The sequence below is a fragment of the Hypanus sabinus genome, chromosome 7, assembly GCF_030144855.1.
Source record: "Hypanus sabinus isolate sHypSab1 chromosome 7, sHypSab1.hap1, whole genome shotgun sequence".
In the NCBI taxonomy this organism is placed as follows: Eukaryota; Metazoa; Chordata; class Chondrichthyes; order Myliobatiformes; family Dasyatidae; genus Hypanus; species Hypanus sabinus.
This window is the reverse complement of record NC_082712.1, coordinates 85,468,800-85,489,239: the sequence shown is the minus strand read 5'-3', so window position 1 is coordinate 85,489,239 and position 20,440 is coordinate 85,468,800. Positions and strand designations below refer to the sequence as shown.

The window sequence follows — 20,440 nt, the reverse complement described above, 5'->3', positions numbered from 1 at the left end:
AAGATGGAAATAAGGAAGTAATCTTGCTAAAAATATTAAAGAAATGGGTCATCTTTAACTTTTGGTGCCTTTTGGAAATCAGGTCATCTTTTACTCGCTTAGCTATTCACAGTAACAGAAATTTTGACCAGAGGTGTCCAAACTTTTGCATGCCACTGTATACCGTCAAGCAGGAAGTTTCTTTGGACCAGGGTGTAAATCACTGTACACACATAACACACAATAAGTTATGAAACTAAGGATGGAATCTACAGATGAATTATGCCTGAATAACAAACTAAAGTGCATAAATTAAATATTGTAAGGTAGAGACAGAAAAGATTAACCAATGACACTTCAAATATGGTGCGGCAGGGAGTTCAGGAGCCTAATGGCCTGAGGGAAGAAATTGTTTCTCATCCCGACCGTTCTTTTCTTTATGCATCAGAGTCTCCTGGTGGGTGGTAGAAAGTCAGAGGATGCTGGATGGATGGGTGGGATCCTTGATAATATTAAATTCCTTGTGTATGCAGCATGCCTGATGTATGCTAGGGAGACCTTATGATCCTCTCAACCATTCTCATAGTCCTTTGTAGGGGCTTCAGGTCTGGTGGTCAGCTGCGCCTGTACCAGATGGAGAGGCAGCTCGTCAGGACGCTCTCAAGTGAGCTCCTAAAACATGCAGTCAAGATGGGAGTTGGGGGGAGCCTCGCTTTCCTCAATCTTGTTGGGAAGTGGAGACACTGCTGTGCTTCTTGTTCAGGGAGATGATATTAAGAGGCTGGGTGAGGTCATCTGTGCTGTGAACTCCCAGGAACTTGGTGGACTCAACTCTTTACGGAGGATCCATATGTGTGCAGAGGGGGATGGTTCATCTGCACATTGCTGAAGTCCACAATCATTTCCTTGGTCTTCTCACATTCAGATTTGGGTGGTTGTTCTCACACCAGTCAACCAGCTTCTCGATACCTTGACTAATCACTGTTGCTGAGGCTGGCCATTGTTGTGTCATTCCCAAACCCGATAACACGTTTTGAGCTAAATCCTCTGAATCAAGGCCATTGGGCAGAAAGTAGAGTGGCCTGGAGCCCCACCACACCAGCTTCAAGAACAGCTCCTTACCTTCAACCATTCATTTCTTGAAGTAACCTGCACAACCCTAATCCCCCACCTCAGTATGGCAACACTGTGACCTCTTTGCACAACAATGGTCTTTGTTTTGGTCTCGTGATGTGTTTTAATTTTATTTGGGGAGACAACGTGGTAACACGCCCTTCCAGCCTGACAAGCCTGCTCTGCCTAATTGCACCCATATGACCAGACAGAAGAGATTTGGTTTAATTTAACTCCCAAGTTCAAAGTAAATCTAATTTTTTTGTTAAATTTTATTTAGAGATACAGCATGGTGATTATGTCCGACTACACCCATATTAACCTACTAACCATTGCACCTTTCGAAAGTGGAGGAAACCCAAACAGTCATGGGATGAGTGTACAGACTCCTTAGAGACGGTGGCGGCATTTGAATCTGGGTCACTGGAGCTGTTACACTATGCTACCTAGCCGCCTCTCATTCTATTTTTTTCCCTGCATAGTTTGTCCTTATGCTTTTCATGTGAACATTGTGTCTCCAAGGTGGTGATGTCTGCAGTTTTTCCCGGTGCGTGTGCAAATGAATTTGACCTTGGCTTGCATGCTGAGCAGCCTGACCCTGACTATGTTCCTCCTTCCTTCCCGCAGGACTGGTGCAGAAACTAGACCACAGGCTGCCCGTGTCGAACGAGTACCTGCTGCTCTCGGGGGGTGTCCGTGAGGGGGTAGTGGACATGAACCCGGACGAGCTGGGTGGCTATGCCCGAGGCACGGATTACGACGTGGACTTCACGCTGCTGGTGCCGGCCCTGAAGCTCCACGACCGCAACCAGCCGGTGACGCTGGACATGCGGCACTCGGCCCCCTGCCACTCGTGGCTCAGCCTGCGGCTCTTTGGCGAGGCCACCATGGCCAAATGGAAGGAGTGCTGCACGGAGACGGAGGCGGGCGAAGGCGGCAGCGGCTACTACTTCTCCCCCACCAAGGTGGCCGACTGGTTCTTCCGCTCCGTGATGACCGTGATCGAGGAGCTCCGCAGCCACCCACAGCGGGGGCTGCCCGGTGTGGCATTGGTGGAGAAGAACGGCGCCGCAGTCTCTGTCATCCTGAACGTGGGCCGCAGCCGGCTCCTTTACGACATCGTGCCGGTGGTCTCGTTCAAGGGCTGGCCGGCTGTGGCCCAGAACTGGCTGATGGAGAACCACTTCTGGGACGGCAAGATCACCGAAGAGGAGGTGATCAGCGGCTTCTACCTGGTGCCCGCCTGCTCACACAGGGGCGATCAGGACAACGAGTGGCGGCTGGCTTTCTCTCGGAGTGAGGTGCAGCTCAAGAAGTGCATCTCGGCCCACCTGATTCAGGCCTACCAGGCGTACAAGGCAGTGATCATCAAGCTCCTCGCCCGGCCCAGGGCCATCAGCCCCTACCACTTGAGGAGTCTGATGCTGTGGGCATGCGACCGTCTGCCACACAGCTTCCTCTCCCAGGCCGACAACACGGCGTACTTCTTCCTGGGCCTCCTCGATGACCTGGCCCACTGCCTGGTCAACAAGTCCTGCCCCAACTACTTCCTACCCCAGTGCAACATGTTCGGGCACCTGTCCGATGCCACTGTCCTGCTCCTCGCCTGCCGGCTCTCCTCGGTGCGCTCGGACCCCGCCGAGCACCTCCGCAGCGCCATCGAGCACGCCAAGGCAGCCAGCAAACTGGCGCAGGAGCTGCGGCCGGGCTCGGTCCCCGCCCAGCCGGACGGGCTGCAATCCGGCACTGCCCGGCAGGACGATGGGCTGGCCCATAAGCTGCAGCAGCTAGTGACAGAGAATCAGGGCAAGTCGATCTCGGTCTTCCTCAACCCCGACGACGTCAGCAAGCCTCACTTCAGGATCGATGACAAGTTCTTCTGAGTGGGGGGGGGGGAGACGATCGGAGGTGACTCTCCCACTCTGGGATTTTAGAGGGCTTGTTGTCCAGTGGACATTGAGAATGGTTATCTGCACTGTAGCTTCTCCAGGATCTAATTTACTTCCTTTTAATTGGTCTGGTGTATTGATTTAGGACTGCCTGCAAAAAAAGATACGGGATAGTTATTAAGATTAACCAGCATTGATTGCTGTTTGATCTCTCCCGACTAATCTTCAGAATCCAACCCAATGCTAGTGAGTCAGAACACTGAAAAGACAAGTTAGACCCTTTACACTTTGGCTGCTGATGGGGGTGGGGGGGGTCGGCGCGGGTTGTTCGTAATGGTAGGCGCGCAGTTGCTTTTATGTGGCGGTGCTCCAATTCCTTTCGCAGTCCGTCCTCCCTGGACCGGCCAGTAGAGAATGGCAAGAGTCCGGGGGGGTGGGGGCACTGAACATGTATGTTACAACTTTACCAAGGAGCAAAATAGTCATAGCACTGGATGCATATCTTATATATTATGGCTGGTTGTCAATTAGAACTGTCCTACAGCGAGCAGTTAATGAATGGGGCACGTGGCTGGGATTCCATTGACCTAATCAAAATGGTTTGGTAGTGTCTGTTTTAATAAAGGATCCTTGTCAGGGCTGAGCTTCTGGTTCAGGAATCCAGTTCTCTTTTTAACTTGTTTCTGAATTGGTTTTAATGTTTTGCCTCTGGGTTGTTAAAGTTGTGAGATACTTGGTGCCCACGTGGCTTAATTAGCGGCCAGTAGATCACATGGTCTGACAGGAGAGTGGTTTGTTTTACTTTTGACTGCGGAATTTTTCACCTGGCTGGCCCGCAGAGCAGGGCTGGTCAGTGCAAAACCTGTAGCTGTTTAGTCAGTGGGAAAACTGAGACCGATTGTGTTGAACTTTAGGTTTGGGAGGTCAATATCATCCAGTGTAGCTCCCTTCCTCTTCCTGGTCATTCCCAGTTTCCCCATTCCCCACGTTCCGATCCTTCCTGCTGACATTGCCAGTTGATTGTGCCTTCAATCAGTTCAGGAATGCTGGACTGTCAGAAGCAGAAACCTGTAGCTGAGATCCGAAGTGATGAATGTGTCTGCTGGTCAGTGATGATACAGGTCGAGTACCCCTTACCTAAACTACTTGGGGCCAGAAGTAGTTTGGATTTTGGAATATATAATTAAATTCATTTAATTGTCATTCAACCATACTTGAATCCGACCAAATGAGACGGTGTTGCTCTGCGGCCAAGGTGAAACACGCAGAAACAACAGTCACACACAGCACATACAGGATTGCAAGCACATGGAGGGATCAGTAAGATACAACCATGGCCAAAAAAAATAGTCCAGTCTCAAGCCATGAATGCCACAGAAATCTGCAGTCGACCATAGTACCGCTTGTCTTGTGCTGAACAAACGCTGGGGGGAGTGGGGGGCAGCCCTGACTCCAGCCTGGAGCCACACCACACTGCCCCCAGTGGAGCGCACCGGCTCTGACGCCTCTCTCCTGGTGGCTGTAAACAGGTGACACTGCAGCTTGAAGCTGTGTCCTCACACGTGCAAGATAGCAAGCACATTTAGGATGAAAGTAAAATGCAACCACACAAAAGAAGTATAATGTCCAGACCCTGACTCCATGAATGCAGCAGAAATCTGCAGTTGACACAGTATAACGTGTCCTCTGCCGAGTGAGCGTGGGAGGGCAGAGCCCCGACTCCAGCCACTGGCTCCGGTGCCTCCAGTGGCTGTAAACAGTCGGCACCACGGCTTGAGGCCTAGTCGTTGCTACATTCCAGGCCACACGGCTATAACGACATTGCCATTATTTCCAACTCTGAACTTACGTGCTACCGGTAAGCAATGTTTGTCTTGCACTTGTTCATCATCCATTTGTACCGATGCAACCATTCAGTGTGTTAGATTTTCATCAGTGACAATATTGGAAAACTCCTCAATGAATTTCCCTGCTGCTTCGTCATCAGCAAATGCTTTATCACCATAAAACTTTAAAATTTTAATGCCCTGCAACCGGCCTGCTGAATATTCACAATTACCTTCAATTTTCAGTTCACCGTGTTGGGTCTTTACTTGCTTCATGATCAGCGTACAATTAGCGGCATGTGTTCACTCTGAAGCTGACGAATCTACACTTCCAATACCTGATCACGATCTTCATTTTTGGCTTTATGTGTTGTTTTTATCTTTTTCATTAATTTCTGTCCATGACATCTCAGAACTATCTGTGGTGTGCAGAGACCCGCGTACTAGCCGGGTACCTTCCTAGTGTCCCGTGGAATTCTCCATTGTGGTGTCACGTCAGTGCTCAAAAAACATTTCTGTATTTCAGACATCTTTGGATTTGGGAATTTTGGATAAGGGGTACGCATTAGAATTGTAAATGGGATGAATTTGGGGGAGCTGATATCAACACCTCACAGGACTTTATGGAGAAATCCATATGTGTATTGAAAGCAGCTGAAAGTGTGTCTTTGGCCTGTCGCATCTTGCTGTAAGATCCCTTTAGGGACTGAGGGCACTCCCTGTGAAGTTGGTAGAGTGGCAGATTAGGCAATTCCTTCACACACTCAGTGGCCACTTTATTAGGACGGGTGTGGGACCTGGTGTGGTCTTCTGCTGTAGCCCGTCCACTTCCAGGTTCAATGGGATGAGTGTTCAGAGATGCTCTTCTCTGCACACCACTGTTATAACAAGATTCAAATACATTTATCTTCAAAGAATGTATAAATTACACAGCCTTGAGGTTTGCCTGTTTACAAGTAGCCACAAAGCAAGGAACCCAAAAGACTCAATTGAAGAAAAAAATAAATATAAAACACTCAATGCGCAAGAGAATTGAAGTGAACAACACATGGTTATTAACAAGATGTTTTCACCCACAGAACTGCCTCTCACTGGATTTTTTATTTTGTAAACTCTGTAAATTATGTAGACCACTGTGTGTGAAAACCCCAGAGGAGATCAGCGGTTACTGAGACTCTCAAATCACCCCGTCTGGTGCCAGCAATCATTCCACTTAGGTCACTTCTCCATTCCAATGTTTGGTCTGAACAATAGCTGACCACGCCTGCATGCTCTTATGCATTGAGTTGCTGAATAGTTATTTGCATTGAAGTTCAAAGTTTATTTTATTATCAAGATACATACACAGTATGTCACCATGTACAACATTGAGATTCAATTTCCTGTGGGCATACTCAATAAATTCTGTAGAGTTATAACTATGACAGAATCTAGAGTATTCAACCAGAATGCACTAAAGAGTAGATACACCTAATAAAGTGGCCACTGAGTATACATCGCTGAAAATGTTGAAGATTCTGGCATGGAGTGAGAATGTACGCAGGGAAACCTTCTGCTTTGTTGTGTGGGCATTACTGACACCTATCCATCCCGAAATGAAATGAGACAGGTTTTTAGTGACAATCAGATAGTTTCAAAACTGCTGTTCCTGAGGTCTAATTCTTTCATTTTTAAAAAATTTCCAGATTTAGTTTATTACTTGGTAGAACCTGTGGTCCAGAACTCTGATTGTCACTAGCTTAACCTCAAAGCTTCTGAATCACTGAGCGATACTCTCCTGCCAACTGTGGCATATGAAGAGTAGAAGGACACTTTTAGACTAATTATTGGAAGAAGTTGGGCGAGAAGAAGTGGTCTGCACCAAGTAAAACCTGTGTGTGTTCTGGGTACCCTGGGAAGTAGAAGTGGACGAATCTCCATTTCGCTAGTTCAATGGTTCCCAACTTTCTTTATGCCATGGGACCTTACCGTTAACCAAGGGATCCCAGGTTGTGAACCCCTCCACTGGTTGAAGTTGTATTCATCCTTTAAAGTACCTAAGGTGCTTTACAAAGGTGAATACAACAGAATTGACCCATTGAATGATTGTGTGTTCAAATAGTGAGATGTGGCATTGCTTTCGACTTCAGGGTTGAACGTCTGTCAGGTGCAGTGGGGTCCCACCAAGCATTACCAAACTCTACCTCACTTGATAAAGTTTTCAGTGTCTTCTGCTCACTTGCTGGGCAATATCAGATGTCTTATCTCAGGGAGGGAAAACTCATTGCCATCTTGTGTTTGAAGCATATCTCTTGATGCAGTCACTGAGGCTTGCTGTCAGTGTGTTTGCATAGAACGCAGAGCACCGTACAGACCCTTTGGCCCACAATGTAGTGCCGACCTTTTAACCTGCTCAATCTAACTCGGTTCTCGATCTTTATATCGTCCACGTTCCTCCGGCATTTTGTGTGTGTGTACTTCTTTCAGCATTAGCAGCCAGGTACAGGTCCATTACCATGTTCCCCTCACAGAGAACTCCAGGACACGACCTGGCAAAGTCCTGGAATTACCGTTTTATTTCTTCAAATTCCTCCTGCATGGAAAGATGTCATCTGAGCCATTCAGCCCCTCCCTGCTGCCTTGCATTTCTGCTGGATTCAGAGTGCATTAACAAGTTACAGAACCTGTGGGTGTGCTGGTGGCAGCCTGCAAGAGTTGCCACACTTTCCAACACCAACTTAGCGTGCCCACAATGCTCAGCAGAATACAGTGAAATAGAAACAGAACATAGTAAAGTATAAAACAAGACACAGTAAAATAGAAACACAGAACAGTGAAATAGAAATCAAGCAACAAAACAGGTGCCATTCAAAGTACAAAGAACTTATTATCTGCTCAACTCTGCCTCTCACCCGCACGCTTTAACGCCTCACCATCACTCGCCTCTCCGTTGTTTGTGCTGATCGTTTACCTTTTATTTCACGAGAAAAGGAGTTACTAATAAAGTATTTAGTTGTATTCTTTGTTTTGTTTGCCACCAGTCACTTTGTCTTAGTGCCATCTCAAACTGGTCTTTGCTATCTGTACACTCCCAATTTTAAGCAAGAACTTGAATCTGCTCTGTGTAATTAATTCAACATCACCAAACCAGTGGGAATCATTGCGTCCGCCACCAAGTGTGCACAGCAAGTAATTCAAAACTGCCCCTTTCTTTCTGGGAGGATCGATAAGGACTGGTGTGACTCTTCTCTTTTATTTTCCAATGATGAGGTGAACCTTATTAAAAACCAGATATATTGTATGAAAGTCCTGATATATTTTCAAAGTACAGACTTCACTCCCTGCTACCGCCTGGTGAGGAGTTCCTTTCAGCCTCACCAAGCCTGGCAGTTCCGTATCTTGCACCTCCAGATATCGTTACAGTCTCTCTGTTCTTCACTAACTTCAAACTCTAGTACTTGATTTGAAAGTAGCATTGGCCACTATATCATCAGCATCTGACAGGACATCAGGCAGATATTCAATCTAAAGTTCCTCCTCAGCCAGGTTATCTTTCCCTTTTCCTTCCTTTGCAGTTAATCGGGCCAGCCACTTATTTAGGCCAACTCTGAAAGAACAAAAGCTAATCAAGGAAGTAGCCAGGATTGCCTTCATATATTTGGGACTCTATGCGGATTAATTGGGATGGGAGGCTGCTTTTGAACAGTTTCTTACTAGTGTCATTTGTGTGCACATATATGGCCGTTTACCTTTCCCACCCACCTGGCTTCACCTATCACCTTCTAGCTATCCTTGCCCCCCCCCCCACCACCCAACTTTTTATTCTGGCATCTTCTCCCTTCCTGAAGAAGAATCTCAGCCCAAAACATTGACTTTTTTTTTCATTTCCATAGCTGCTGCCTGACTTGTTGAGTTCCTCCAGCATTTTGTGTGTGTGTTGATCTGGATTTTCAGCATCTGCAGAATCCCTTGTGTTTTATGTTGTAGAGCCTTTCTGCCCGCTACAGTGAATCAGCTTGTTAGGATGCTCTCTACTGCACGTCTCTAGAATATGGTGGATATTAGATGTTCATAGTCCAGCTCTCTTCAGCTTCTGGGGCCATGAGATGTGCGAGAGGAGGGGATTGCAGCTGTTGATGTTATGAGTGAGTTCTGAAATTGATAACCATCTCCTTTGTTTTGTTGACATTAGGGAAAAGACACTTGCCTGGCACCAGGCCTTGAGTTCTTCCGCCTCCTCTCTGTAGGTTGTCTCATCGTTGTTGGCGATGAGCTGCACCATTGTCGTGCCATCAGCAAACTTGCTGGTGCGATTGCTTGGGTGATTGGCTGTGTGAATAGAGTGTACAGCACACAGCCCGGGGGGAGGGGGGAGCAGTTGTGCATCCTGACTATCTGAGGCCTGTTGGTTAGAAAGTTCAACACCCAGTTGCACAGTGGTGTATTTAGACCAAGAGTAGGAGTTTGTTCACCCTGGTCTGTGGGGTAACGGTGTTGAATGCCAAACTGAAACCCAGAAACAAAAGTGCCCTTGCTTTCTATCTGTGTCAAGGTCAGGTGCTGTGGTGTCTGTCATAGAGTTGTTCTGTCGGTAACTTGAAAGTAACAGCAGCCAATTTAAATCAGCGGGCCTGGTTTGAGTGGTCAGAGGCCAGAGATTCAGGCTGGGAGGTTGTATTTCCTCAAGGAAGCCTCTGCCCTCCTGGTTAACTCTTCCCATGACAGAGCTTGAGATAAATCTTTTGTTTAGACAGTGTGTTGTCTGCTTTATCTTTACTGGTAGAACAGTGCAGGCTATTCAGCCCACATGGTGCTGACCTATTAACCTTCTGGAGGCATAAAAATTCCTTAATAAGACCATAAGATCAAGGAGCAGAATTAGACCATTTGACCCATGGAGTCTGCTCTGCCACTTCATCTTGGCTGATCCATTGTCCCTCTCAGCCCCAATCGTATGCCTTCTCCCCATATCCCTTCAAGCCCTGACTAATCAAGAATCTATCAATCTCTGCATTAAATATACCCAATGACTTCGCCTCCACAGCCGCTTGTTGCAACAAATTCCACAGATTTATCACTCTCTGGCTAAAGAAATTCCTCCTCGTCTCTGATCTGATAGGATGCCCCTCTCTACGGAGGCTATGTCCTCTGGTCCTAGACTCCTCCACCGTAGGAAACATCCTCTCCACATCCACTTCAACATCCGACAGGTTTCGATGAGTTCACCTCCTTTACAAAGCCCCTAAGACATCCTGTCAAGTTCAACCAGGAAGTTTTGCGATGTCACGTACAAAATTAAGTCAGAGAATGGCATAGGTCTTAAACATTTCCACCTTCTGAGGGTTTAAACCTTGTGCTAAGAATCCTTTTAGCCCATCCCTCAAGTCTTCCTTTCCAGTGGTCACTAGAACATCCTGTCCATAGTTTGATCTCAGCTCCTAGGTCTTTTCTCCACTTACCTGGAGCAGAGGTTGGTGGATAGCTGTAGTGTTGGCTTGAAAAGATCAATGGGAAATATTTATCAAGTTTATGGAAGTGTAATAACAGTTAGAAAGGTACCACATCGTTGAAAGAGTACAGAGAAAGTTTTCAAGGATGTTGCCGAGTTTGAAAGACAAGGAAAGGTTGGATAGTTTAGAATTTTATTCCTCTGAATGTAGAAGATTGAGGGGAGTTTTGCTAGAGATTTACAAAATGAATAGGGGTACAGTTAGAATAAATTCAAGCAGGCTTTTCCACTGAAGTTGTGTGGGACTGCAGCTAGAGGTCATGGGTTAAGGGTGAAAGGTGAAAAGTTTAAGGGGAAACTTCTTCACTCAGAGGGTTGTGAGAGTGTGGAATGAGCTGCCAGTGCAAGTGGTACACACACGGTCAATTTCAACGCTTAGAAGTTTTGATAGGTACGTGGATGGGAGGAGAATGGAGGGCTATGGTCCCGGTGCAGGTCAATGGGAGTAGGTAGTTTAAATGACTCAAGCTAAACTAGGTAGATCAAAGGGCCTGTTTATGTGCTGTACTTTTCTCTGACTTCTTGACAAGATGGTCAGTGAACAATGTTCTAGTGTGTGTCACACTGGAACATTACCTCCTCAGGAAATACATGTTCTTCTTTGCCGTTGTCAGCTAAATTTCTCCACTATCTTTGGTGCAATACTGGGTGTTATACTTCAGTGAGGAATTACACTCTTGTGTCTTATTCTTCAGGCTGAGGTGGGCACCTCTGACTTTTGAGATTTCTTGTTCCCAATATGGATGCTTTGGTGCCTTCAGTCTGCAGGTTAAGACCATTAGACCTAGGAGCAGAACTAGGCTCTGCGGCCCATGGGCGTCTGCTCCACCATTCCATCATGGCTATGGCTGATTTATTAACCCTCCCAACTCTATTCTCCTGCCTCTCCCCATAACCTTTGACACACTTACTAATCAACCTCCACTTTTAAATATACCCAATGACTTGGCCTGCGCAGTTGTCTGTGGCAATGAATTCCACCCATTCGCCACTTTCTAGGTAAAGAAATTCCTCTTCATCTCTGTTCTATTCTGAGGCTAGACTGTCACACTATTGGAAACATTTTCTCCACATCCACTCTTATCTTTCAATATTTGGTGGGTTTCAATGAAATTTACCTCTGCCCCCCCACCCCCCCCACACCATTCTTCAGAGTCTAGCAAAGTACAAGAACTATCAAAAGCTTCTCATAAGTAAACTCTTGGGATCATTCCTGTAAAACTGCTCTGGGCCCTCTGAAACCTCTTCTGCAGTCTCTAAGATGGTTCTGTATGGGACGGTCCAGATGAATGATTACAACTCTTGGGCTCTGTTGTCCCAAGGTTTGACATTAACGTGACTGTGTCCTTCATAATGCTTAGGAGCTTGTCTAGTAAGCTATGTTGGTCAATCAACCCTAAGTTGGCGAATCTCAAGTTCTGGTTCTTCATGAATGGGCATGTCTGCCCTTCATCTGGGAAGGTACATCTCACCTTCAAACGACCATGGTGCGCATATAAAGTGCACTACTGAGCTGCTGCCACTCCCTGCCAACTTAGAATTGGCTGATGGTTCATATACGGTCTGCGATTGTCTGTCCAGCCCCGCCAGTGGCATCTCCGCTCCTAAATGAATGTGTTTGGCAAATTGTGAGTTTAAATCCTTCTCTGAATTGGTGCTTGTAATCAGATGCTTCTGCAAGTAAATAGAGTTTAGGAACTAGGGCATCATACGGCAAGGAAAGAGGCCATTCAGCCCATTAACTAACCATTCTCCCACTGGATTTTACTATGCACCCACATGAGGGGCAGTTTACAATGGACATTAAACCTACTGACGATCACGTCTTAAGAATCTGCAAGGAAAGGGGGAATGTGGAAAGACCACACAGGTCAGGTGTGAAACTATGTCACCGGTGCTGTGAGGGAGCAGCACCACTAATACATTTGATATCAGGTACATCTTTTGTCATGCATTGAACTGTTTAGAAGCAAAATGGTCTGTTTCGTGTTGGGCATGGGAAAGGTGAACACAATTTTGTTTGGGATATTTTGATAAATGGTCTTTGCGGAGTGGGTGGGTGGGTCTCTGTGTTGTCTTCCTGTGTGGGACCAGTGAGTGCACTTTTCATTTGAATGTCACAGGTTTAAAAAAAAGGTAAAGTTCCTCCCTGCGCCTTGTGTGGTGCATCGGGCAACAACCTTGCCGTTTCTTTAGTGCTAGTCTTTTTTTAATGAAGCCGAGTTGCTAGCTCGACACTCAACCCAGCATGGGTAGAAAGCATGCAAGGAGCTGGCCAGGTTTGAACCCGGGACCACAAGGCCCCAAAGTCTGGTGTGGATGCCACTAAACCACCGGCAGAATGTAACAGGCTAGTACACAAATTAACCTGCTATCCGTGTACTCAGGGAGGAAGAGGCTGGCATACAAATCCCAAAAAAACCCCACAAGATCCAAATGAATTGAATGTCTGTGCAATTAAATTAATTTGGTGTAGATTTCAAGCTTTTTATGTATATTTTGATCACGTACCAAAGTCTCCTCTGCTGCTAAGGCTTTAAATTGTCTGTCATTCTGTTTCATGGAAAATAAATGTGTTATATATAATCCAATTATCATTGTTCCTGCATTTTATTTATATGTATCATAAGGACAGGGTGTGGAACAGTTACGAAATAATCTCTTGTGTCTGCACTATTACAGTTCTAAGTTTGTCAGGGTGTTGCCTGGGTTAGAATAGAAGAATGTCCCTTCAGGACAGATTCTTTACCCAGAGGGCGGTGCATCTGTAGAATTAATTGCTACAGCCGACTGTCGAGGCCAAGTCATTGGGTATATTTAAAGGTGAGATTGATAGGTTCTGCATTAGTAAGGGCACCAAAGGTTACAGGGAGAAGGCACTGGTCCCTGTGCTGAAGAAGTCTTCAGTGTCCTGCCTACATGACTACAAGGGCTCCCCAGGGCTGCGTGCTCAGTCCACTGCTGTTCACTCTGCTGACCCACGACTGTGCTGCAACACACAGCTCGAACCACATCATTAAGTTTGCCAATGACACGACCGCGGTGGGTCTCATCAGCAAGAACGACAAGTCAGCTTACAGAGAGGAGGTGCAGCGGCTAATGGACTGGTGCAGAGCCAACAACCTGTCTCTTAACGTGAACAAAACAAAAGAGACGGTTGTTGACTTCAGGAGGGCACGGAGCAACCACTCCCTGCTGAACATCGATGGCTCTTCGGTAGAGATCGTAAAGAGCACCAAATTTCTTGGTGTTCACCTGACGGAGAATCTCACCTGGTCCCTCAACACCAGCTCCATAGCAAAGAAAGCCCAGCAGTGTCTCTACTTTCTGTGAAGGTTGAGGAAAGTCCATCTCCCACCCCCATCCTCATCACATTCTACAGGGGTTGTACTGAGAGCATCCTGAGCAGCTGCATCACTGCCTGGTTCGGAAATTGCACCATCTCGGATCGCAAGACCCTACAGTGGATAGTGAGGTCAGCTGAGAAGATCATCGGGGTCTCTCTTCCCGCCATCACGGATAATAACACTACACGCTGCATCCGCAAAGGAAACAGCATTATGAAGGACCCCATGCACCCCTCATACAATCTCTTCTCCCTCCTGCCATCTGGGAAAAGGCTCTGAAGCATTCGGGCTCTCATGGCCAGACTCTGTAACAGTTTCTTCCCCCAAGCTATCAGACTTCTCAATGCCCGAAGCCTGGACTGACACCTTGCCCTACTGTCCTGTTTATTATTTATTGTAATGCTGGTACTGTTTTTTGTGCACTTCATGCAGTCCAGTGTAGTCCAGTCCCTGTGTTTTTTTTATTATATAGTTCAGTTTAGTTTTTTGTACTGTGTCATGTAACACCATGGTCCTGAAAAACATTGTCTCATTTTTACTCTGTACTGTACCAGCAGTTATGGTCGAAATGTCAATAAAAGTTGACGACTTGAATGGGATGAGAGGGGTAATAAATCAACCAGTGGATCAGACTTTAATGGCCTAATAAGACCATAAGATACAGGGGCAGGATCAGGCCATTTGGCCCATCGAGTCTGCTCCACCATTTCATCAGGCGTGATCCATTTCCCCTTACAGCCCCAATCTCCTGCCTTCTCCCTGTATACCTTCATGATACCAATCAAGAATTTATCAATTCTGCCTTAAATATACCCAATGACTTGGCCTCCACAGCCATCTGAGGCGATGAATTCCACAGATTCATCACCTCCATTCTAAAAGGACGCCCCTCTATTCTGAGGCTGTGTCCTCTGGCCTTAGATTTCCCCCACCATAGGAGACATCCTCTCCACACCCACTCTATTGAGGCCTTTCAACATTCTGCGCCTAGCTCTTATGGTCTTGTTTGGGGGCATTATGGTCATCCAAGTACATGCAGTTACGGTGAGGGAGGGAACATTTCAAGGGAATGTGGGATTTTTTTTAAGAGTGTGGTAGGTGCCCAGAGCAGGGTGCCAGGTGTATTTTTGTAAGCAGGTGTGATAGTGCATGAAAATTCTATTATTATTTATTATTAAGGTGCAGTCCTGCCCAGTGATTTAATCCTGGCCTAATCCCAGGCAATTTACAAGTGACAAATTAACCTACCCAAATGATATGTCTTTGGCGCAAACACGAGGAAATCTGCAGATGCTGGAAATTCAAACAACACACACAAAATGCTGGTGGAACACAGCAGGCCAGGCAGCATCTATAAGGAGAAGGGTCAGAACGCGAAGGGTCTTGACCCGAAACGTCAACCCCCCTCGTCCCCTCACTTATTCCAGCAAAAACCATCAACCCCCCTCATCCCCTCACTTATTCCAGCAAAAACCATCAACCCCCCTCGTCCCCTCACTTATTCCAGCAAAAACCATCAACCCCCCTCGTCCCCTCACTTATTCCAGCAAACCATCAACCCCCCTCGTCCCCTCACTTATTCCAGCAAAAACCATCAACCCCCCTCGTCCCCTCACTTATTCCAGCAAAAACCATCAACCCCCTTCATCCCCTCACTTATTCCAGCAAAAAGCATCAACCCCCCCTCCTCTCACTTAACCCAGCAAAAAGCATCAACCCCCCCTCATCCCCTCACTTATTCCAGCAAAAACCATCAACCCCCCTCGTCCCCTCGCTTATTCCAGCAAAAAGCATCAACCCCCCCTCCTCTCACTTAACCCAGCAAAAAGCATCAACCCCCCCTCCTCTCACTTAACCCAGCAAAAAGCATCAACCCCCTCTCCTCTCACTTAACCCAGCAAAAAGCATCAACCCCCCCCCCTCGTCCCCTCACTTATTCCAGCAAAAACCATAAACCCCCCTCGTCCCCTCGCTTATTCCAGCAAAAATCATCAACCCCCCCCTCCTCTCACTTAACCCAGCAAAAAGCATCAACCTCCCCCCCTCGTCCCCTCACTTATTCCAGCAAAAACCATCAACCCCCCTCGTCCCCTCACTTATTCCAGCACCCCCCCCATCACCCACCATGCAAGGAGTAGCAAAACCCCCAGGGAGACCATAATCTAAAGTCCATCAAAAATACTACAGTTCATGACCCAGCACTTTGACATTGGCACAGGCTCGCTCTCACAGAGGGAAGCAGAGTTGTTGCTTGTTCCCCAGCAAGAGAGGAGAACTAGCACTCACTGTTTTGATGATACAGTCTACAGCGTTGCTTTTATTTCAAGATCCCCGGCACGGCAATCAACAGTGAACTCTCTCTCCCCATCAAGAGAGCAGTCGCTCAGGTGCAGAGGCCTCCAGCAGCTGCACCCCCGTCTGGAGGCTCTGATACCCTGTGATGTTTTAGGCTGCGACACCAGTGATTCGTCCACAGGGCTGCACTAGACTGCTCCTCAAAGGCGCAAGTCTTCCAATCTGCTCCGGAGATATCAAAAGCGCTGGACTGTTTGGTGAGCTCCGAGAGTGGGAACCCACCACCATGAAGAATCACAGTTTGAGTGCAGCTGAAGATCACGGACTCTCACTGGACCCCAGCCACTTTGAGAAGGAAAGAAGAGACATTAAAGAGAAGAATTTAATCTGTTTTGTTACGTACTCGTGACACATGACAGTGGTACCCTTGTCGCGTGACTGGGGTTGAAGCTTTACTGGACTTGAGGTAATGGTCTTGTGATGGTGGAGTGACGTCATTTTCCCATCAGTAGAGATCATGTGACAGGTTTTTTTTCAGGTTATAAAAGGAAGACCCCACCCTCTGAGGAGGGGCAGTTCGTGGCTGGATTTGCCAAGTGACTTCATGCCACTGCGTGATTTAAGTGATGACGCAGTTTAGTTGAAACATGAAGTTTTATCTAATGCCTAAAGTTTAAAAGGTCATTGTCAGCAGGTTCTTTATGATTCTGCTAGTTCGAGAAATCAGTGGAGAGTGAAGATCGAAGTTCGGGAGTTAAAGATCGAGGAGAATCGCTTTCTACGGTGAAACAGGTTTCGACCTTTGTTTGATCCTTATTTGGAAGGATTTCGTTGACTATCTTCGCGTTAATCCCTGGGTTTACCAGAAAGGATTGAGGATAGTGAGGAAGGAAAGGTCAGTGCCTTTAAGCCGTTCTGTTTCGTAAATTCTTCGTGGGAAGTTCAACGCCGGGGATCGAGGCAAAGCGACGTGAAAGTAAATTTAAATCGTCTTATAAAGTCTCTCCTTTTAAATGGACTGTGAGCATATCGAACTTTTGGCAATACCACTTTAAAGAACTGTTTTTGCAATATCGCTTTAAGAACTGTTTGAGCTGCCGCACAGCAGCTGTTTCCGGTTGCGTTGGTGTTTGTTTACTTTTGGGGGGTTTGTTTTCTGTGTTTAATAAACATGTTGTTTGTTATAAAAAACCCTTGCCGAACTCATATATTTATTGTTGACTGAATACGTAACAGTTTCACAGAAACAGGACCAATCCTCACTTGTCACCATCGTGAGTCCTAACCCTCTATTCATCTAATTTTCCTGCTCCCATGGTTGTTCCGACACTAGTGTTGCATTTTCATGATGTGCTCCCACAGTGCCAATCAAAGCTAGTTCTGTTACATTCCAGGCCACAGTGGTAGTGTGGCATTCGACAAGCACAAAGGTTACAAGCATTGTGCTTAAACTGAATGTTACTATATACTACCCTGAGATTCAAATCATCAAGTAAAGTTCATTGTGATTTAACGATGTACATGTATACCGTCAAACAAGATAATGTTTCTCTAACCAAGTAGTGTTCATGGGTTCAATGTCCATTCAGAAATCAGATGGCAGAGGGGAAGAAGCTGTTTCTGAATCATTGAGTGTGTGTCTTTAGGCTTCCGTACCTCCTCCCTGATGGTAACAACAAGAAGGGGGTATATCGTGGGTGGTGGTGGGGGTCCTTAATGATAGACTCCACTTTTTAGAGGCGTCGCTCCTTGAAGATGTCCTGGATACTACGGAGGCTAGTGCCCACGACTGAGCTGACTAATTTTACAACTCTCGTTGGCAGGTGAGGGAGGGGAGAGTGGGGCTGCAGATAATGGAATCTGATTGGTGAAGGAAGGTGGAGCATAGTTCCAATGCACAGGGTCGGGAAAAGCTGCAGAGGATCATAGAACCCATTCCGTGGTGGGCACTAGTCTCCCCACCATCAAGAACATCTCTTGAGGCAATGATGCCTCAGGAAGGTGGCATCACCATGAAGGGCCCCTGCCATCCAGGACGGGCTTTCTTCTCATTACTTCTCCCAGGCAGCCTGAGGACGCCTGCTCGATATTTTAGGAACAGCTTCGTCCCCTCTGCCATCAGTCCATGAACACTACCTCACTATTTTGCTTTCATTTTGCACTTTTAAATGTATTTCTTATTGTAACTTATGGTAATTCTTTTCTTGTGTTATCCTGCTGCAAAGCAATTACTTCACAGCGTGTGTCAAAGATAATAAATCTAATTAAGGGACGTGGGGAGGGCAGATGGGAACAGTGGGAGGGGCCTTAAACCTAATGCAAGTGAATGGTTGTAACGAACAGCATGGATGGGCCAAAGGGCCTGGCTGTGTGTACATTTCCCTTCCTTTCACCATTGAAATGTCATCTCCTAATTGTTTCATTAAGCAATGTTGACCAGGATATATGGACAGATGGTGCTGCTGGGTCTTGCACTGATCCTTAATCACCAATTGCACAGCCTCAGAGTAGAAAGACGTCCATTTAGGATGGAAATGAGGAGGAATTTCTTCAGCAAGAGAGTGTTGGCTCTTCTCCCACCTCTGTGTTCTTATCACTACCCCTCTGGGGCTCTAAAGGTAGTCATAGCTGAAGGGTGGTAGTGGGAACAAGCTCCCACTGCTAGGCAAATGCTTTTCATGGCGTGCGTCTCAAACAGCCTCTGACAACCAAGTCCAACTCCTGGCCTTCACGTGTGGCATAGTACTTATGCCCAGAGGAGCTGTTCTCACTGACAGGAGAAGGGGCAAACGCGGGCCACTGGTGCCTTAAAACCAGTTGCTCTGGGCAGATGGGGCTCATTAACCACAGATGGTATCTCATCTAGGAGAGGGAAACTCCGATTTCAAACCCCCGCTTCCTGGCGGCTATACCCGCCCACGGGAAAGGCTTTGGGAGTAAACCCCGAGGAAAAATCCGGAGTCGGAGTCCTGAAGACGGCTGACTGCTGTACCCAGCACCGACACGGCAACTCCTGTGACGCTGCTGGCACCAAACTGTAACAACTTCCGTCGTTCCTTTGGACCCGTCATCAGCATGGAGAGAGGGGTCCCACTGCATGGGCAACAGACGCATCTCCTTATCAACTCTGCCCTGGCTTGCGCCCTGGAGAGGCCACTCCCCAGTGACTACCAGAGGCGCAGTACCCATGGTCAACCACGACCGACAGAGGCCACACACACCCTCTGAGTGAGTGTGTGGCTTCAATTCTAGGGACCTCAGCAGGTCTTCCATTTCCAGTATGTGGTGCTGTCCTATAAGCTCTTTCAGGGTAACTGGGTTTTAAAAATGTAATTTGTGGCATTGTTTCTTTCGAAGCAGAATTTCCTTCCTAATGTTTGTACCTCATCCACGTAACTTGTATTTGAAAATAACACCATAAGACATAGAAGCAAAATTAGGCTTTTCGGCTAATTTTTCCCTCTCCACCCCATTCTCCTGCCTTCCCGTCTTTCACACCCTCACTAATCAAACACCTTTCAACCTCCACCCTAAATCGAGTTGATAAGTCCTCGATTGAACACAGCATCAAAAGTTACGGGGAGAAGGCTGGGGAGTGGGGCTGAGGAGGGGCAAAAAAGGATCAGCCTTGATTGAATGATGGAGCAGACTCGATGGGCCAAATGGCCTAATTCTGTTCCTGTCTTATGGTCGAAATACACCCAATGTCTTGGCCTCCACAGCCACCTGTGGCAATGAATTCCACAGATTCATCATCCTCTGGCTAAAGAAATTTCTCCTTATCTCTGTTCTAAATGGACGTCCGTCTATTCTGAGTGTCCTCTGGTCCCAGACTTCCCCCACCATAGGAAACACCCTCTCCACATCCACTCTCTCAAGGTCTTTCAACATTCGATAGGTTTCAATGATGTCACCCCTCATTCTCCTGAATTCCAGTGTGTACAGACCCTGAGTCAACAAATGCTCCTCACACGATAAGCCTTACATTCTTGGAATCATTCTCATGAACCTCCTCTGAACCCTCTCCAATGTCAGCACACCCTTCCTTAAATAAGAGGCCAAAAACTGCTCACAATACTCCAAGTGAGGCCTCACTGGTGCCTTGTAAAGCTTCAGCATTACATCCTTGTCCTCTCAAAATGAATGCTAACATTGCATTTGCCTTCCTCACCACAGACTCAGCCTGCAAATGAATCTTTGGGGAATCCTGTACGAGGACTCCCAAGTCCTTTTGCACCTCAGATTTTTTGAATTTTTCTTCCTGTTTCAAAAATAGTCTAAGTTTTCGGTATTACTCATTTGAGCATAGTGAAGGGTATTGATCTTTATTATAACAAAATCTGAAATAAAAATGTTATTATCTTCCTATCTTTTTTTTGATGAAAGCGTATCTATTTGCAAAATTGCTTTTAATAATTTGATTGCTTCCATGAATCATTCACGTTTGTTGTTGTGAAGTTTTTAGTGGCTGGTATCCTTTACTGTGGTCTGCCAACAAGAACA

The 20,440-nt window shown here is 46.7% G+C and overlaps 1 protein-coding gene across 1 annotated transcript in view; it reads left to right on the top strand.

Annotated features, from left to right (window-relative positions):
- LOC132396928 (nucleotidyltransferase MB21D2-like) overlaps positions 1-12,530 on the top strand; it is a 55,319-nt gene extending 42,789 nt beyond the window's left edge. The window contains exon 3 of the mRNA XM_059975042.1: positions 1,720-12,530. Within this exon, the coding sequence (XP_059831025.1) occupies positions 1,720-2,975 (1,256 nt within the window). The 3' untranslated portion in view covers positions 2,976-12,530. The remainder of the gene's footprint in view (positions 1-1,719) is intronic.
- The last annotated feature ends 7,910 nt before the right edge of the window (positions 12,531-20,440 follow it).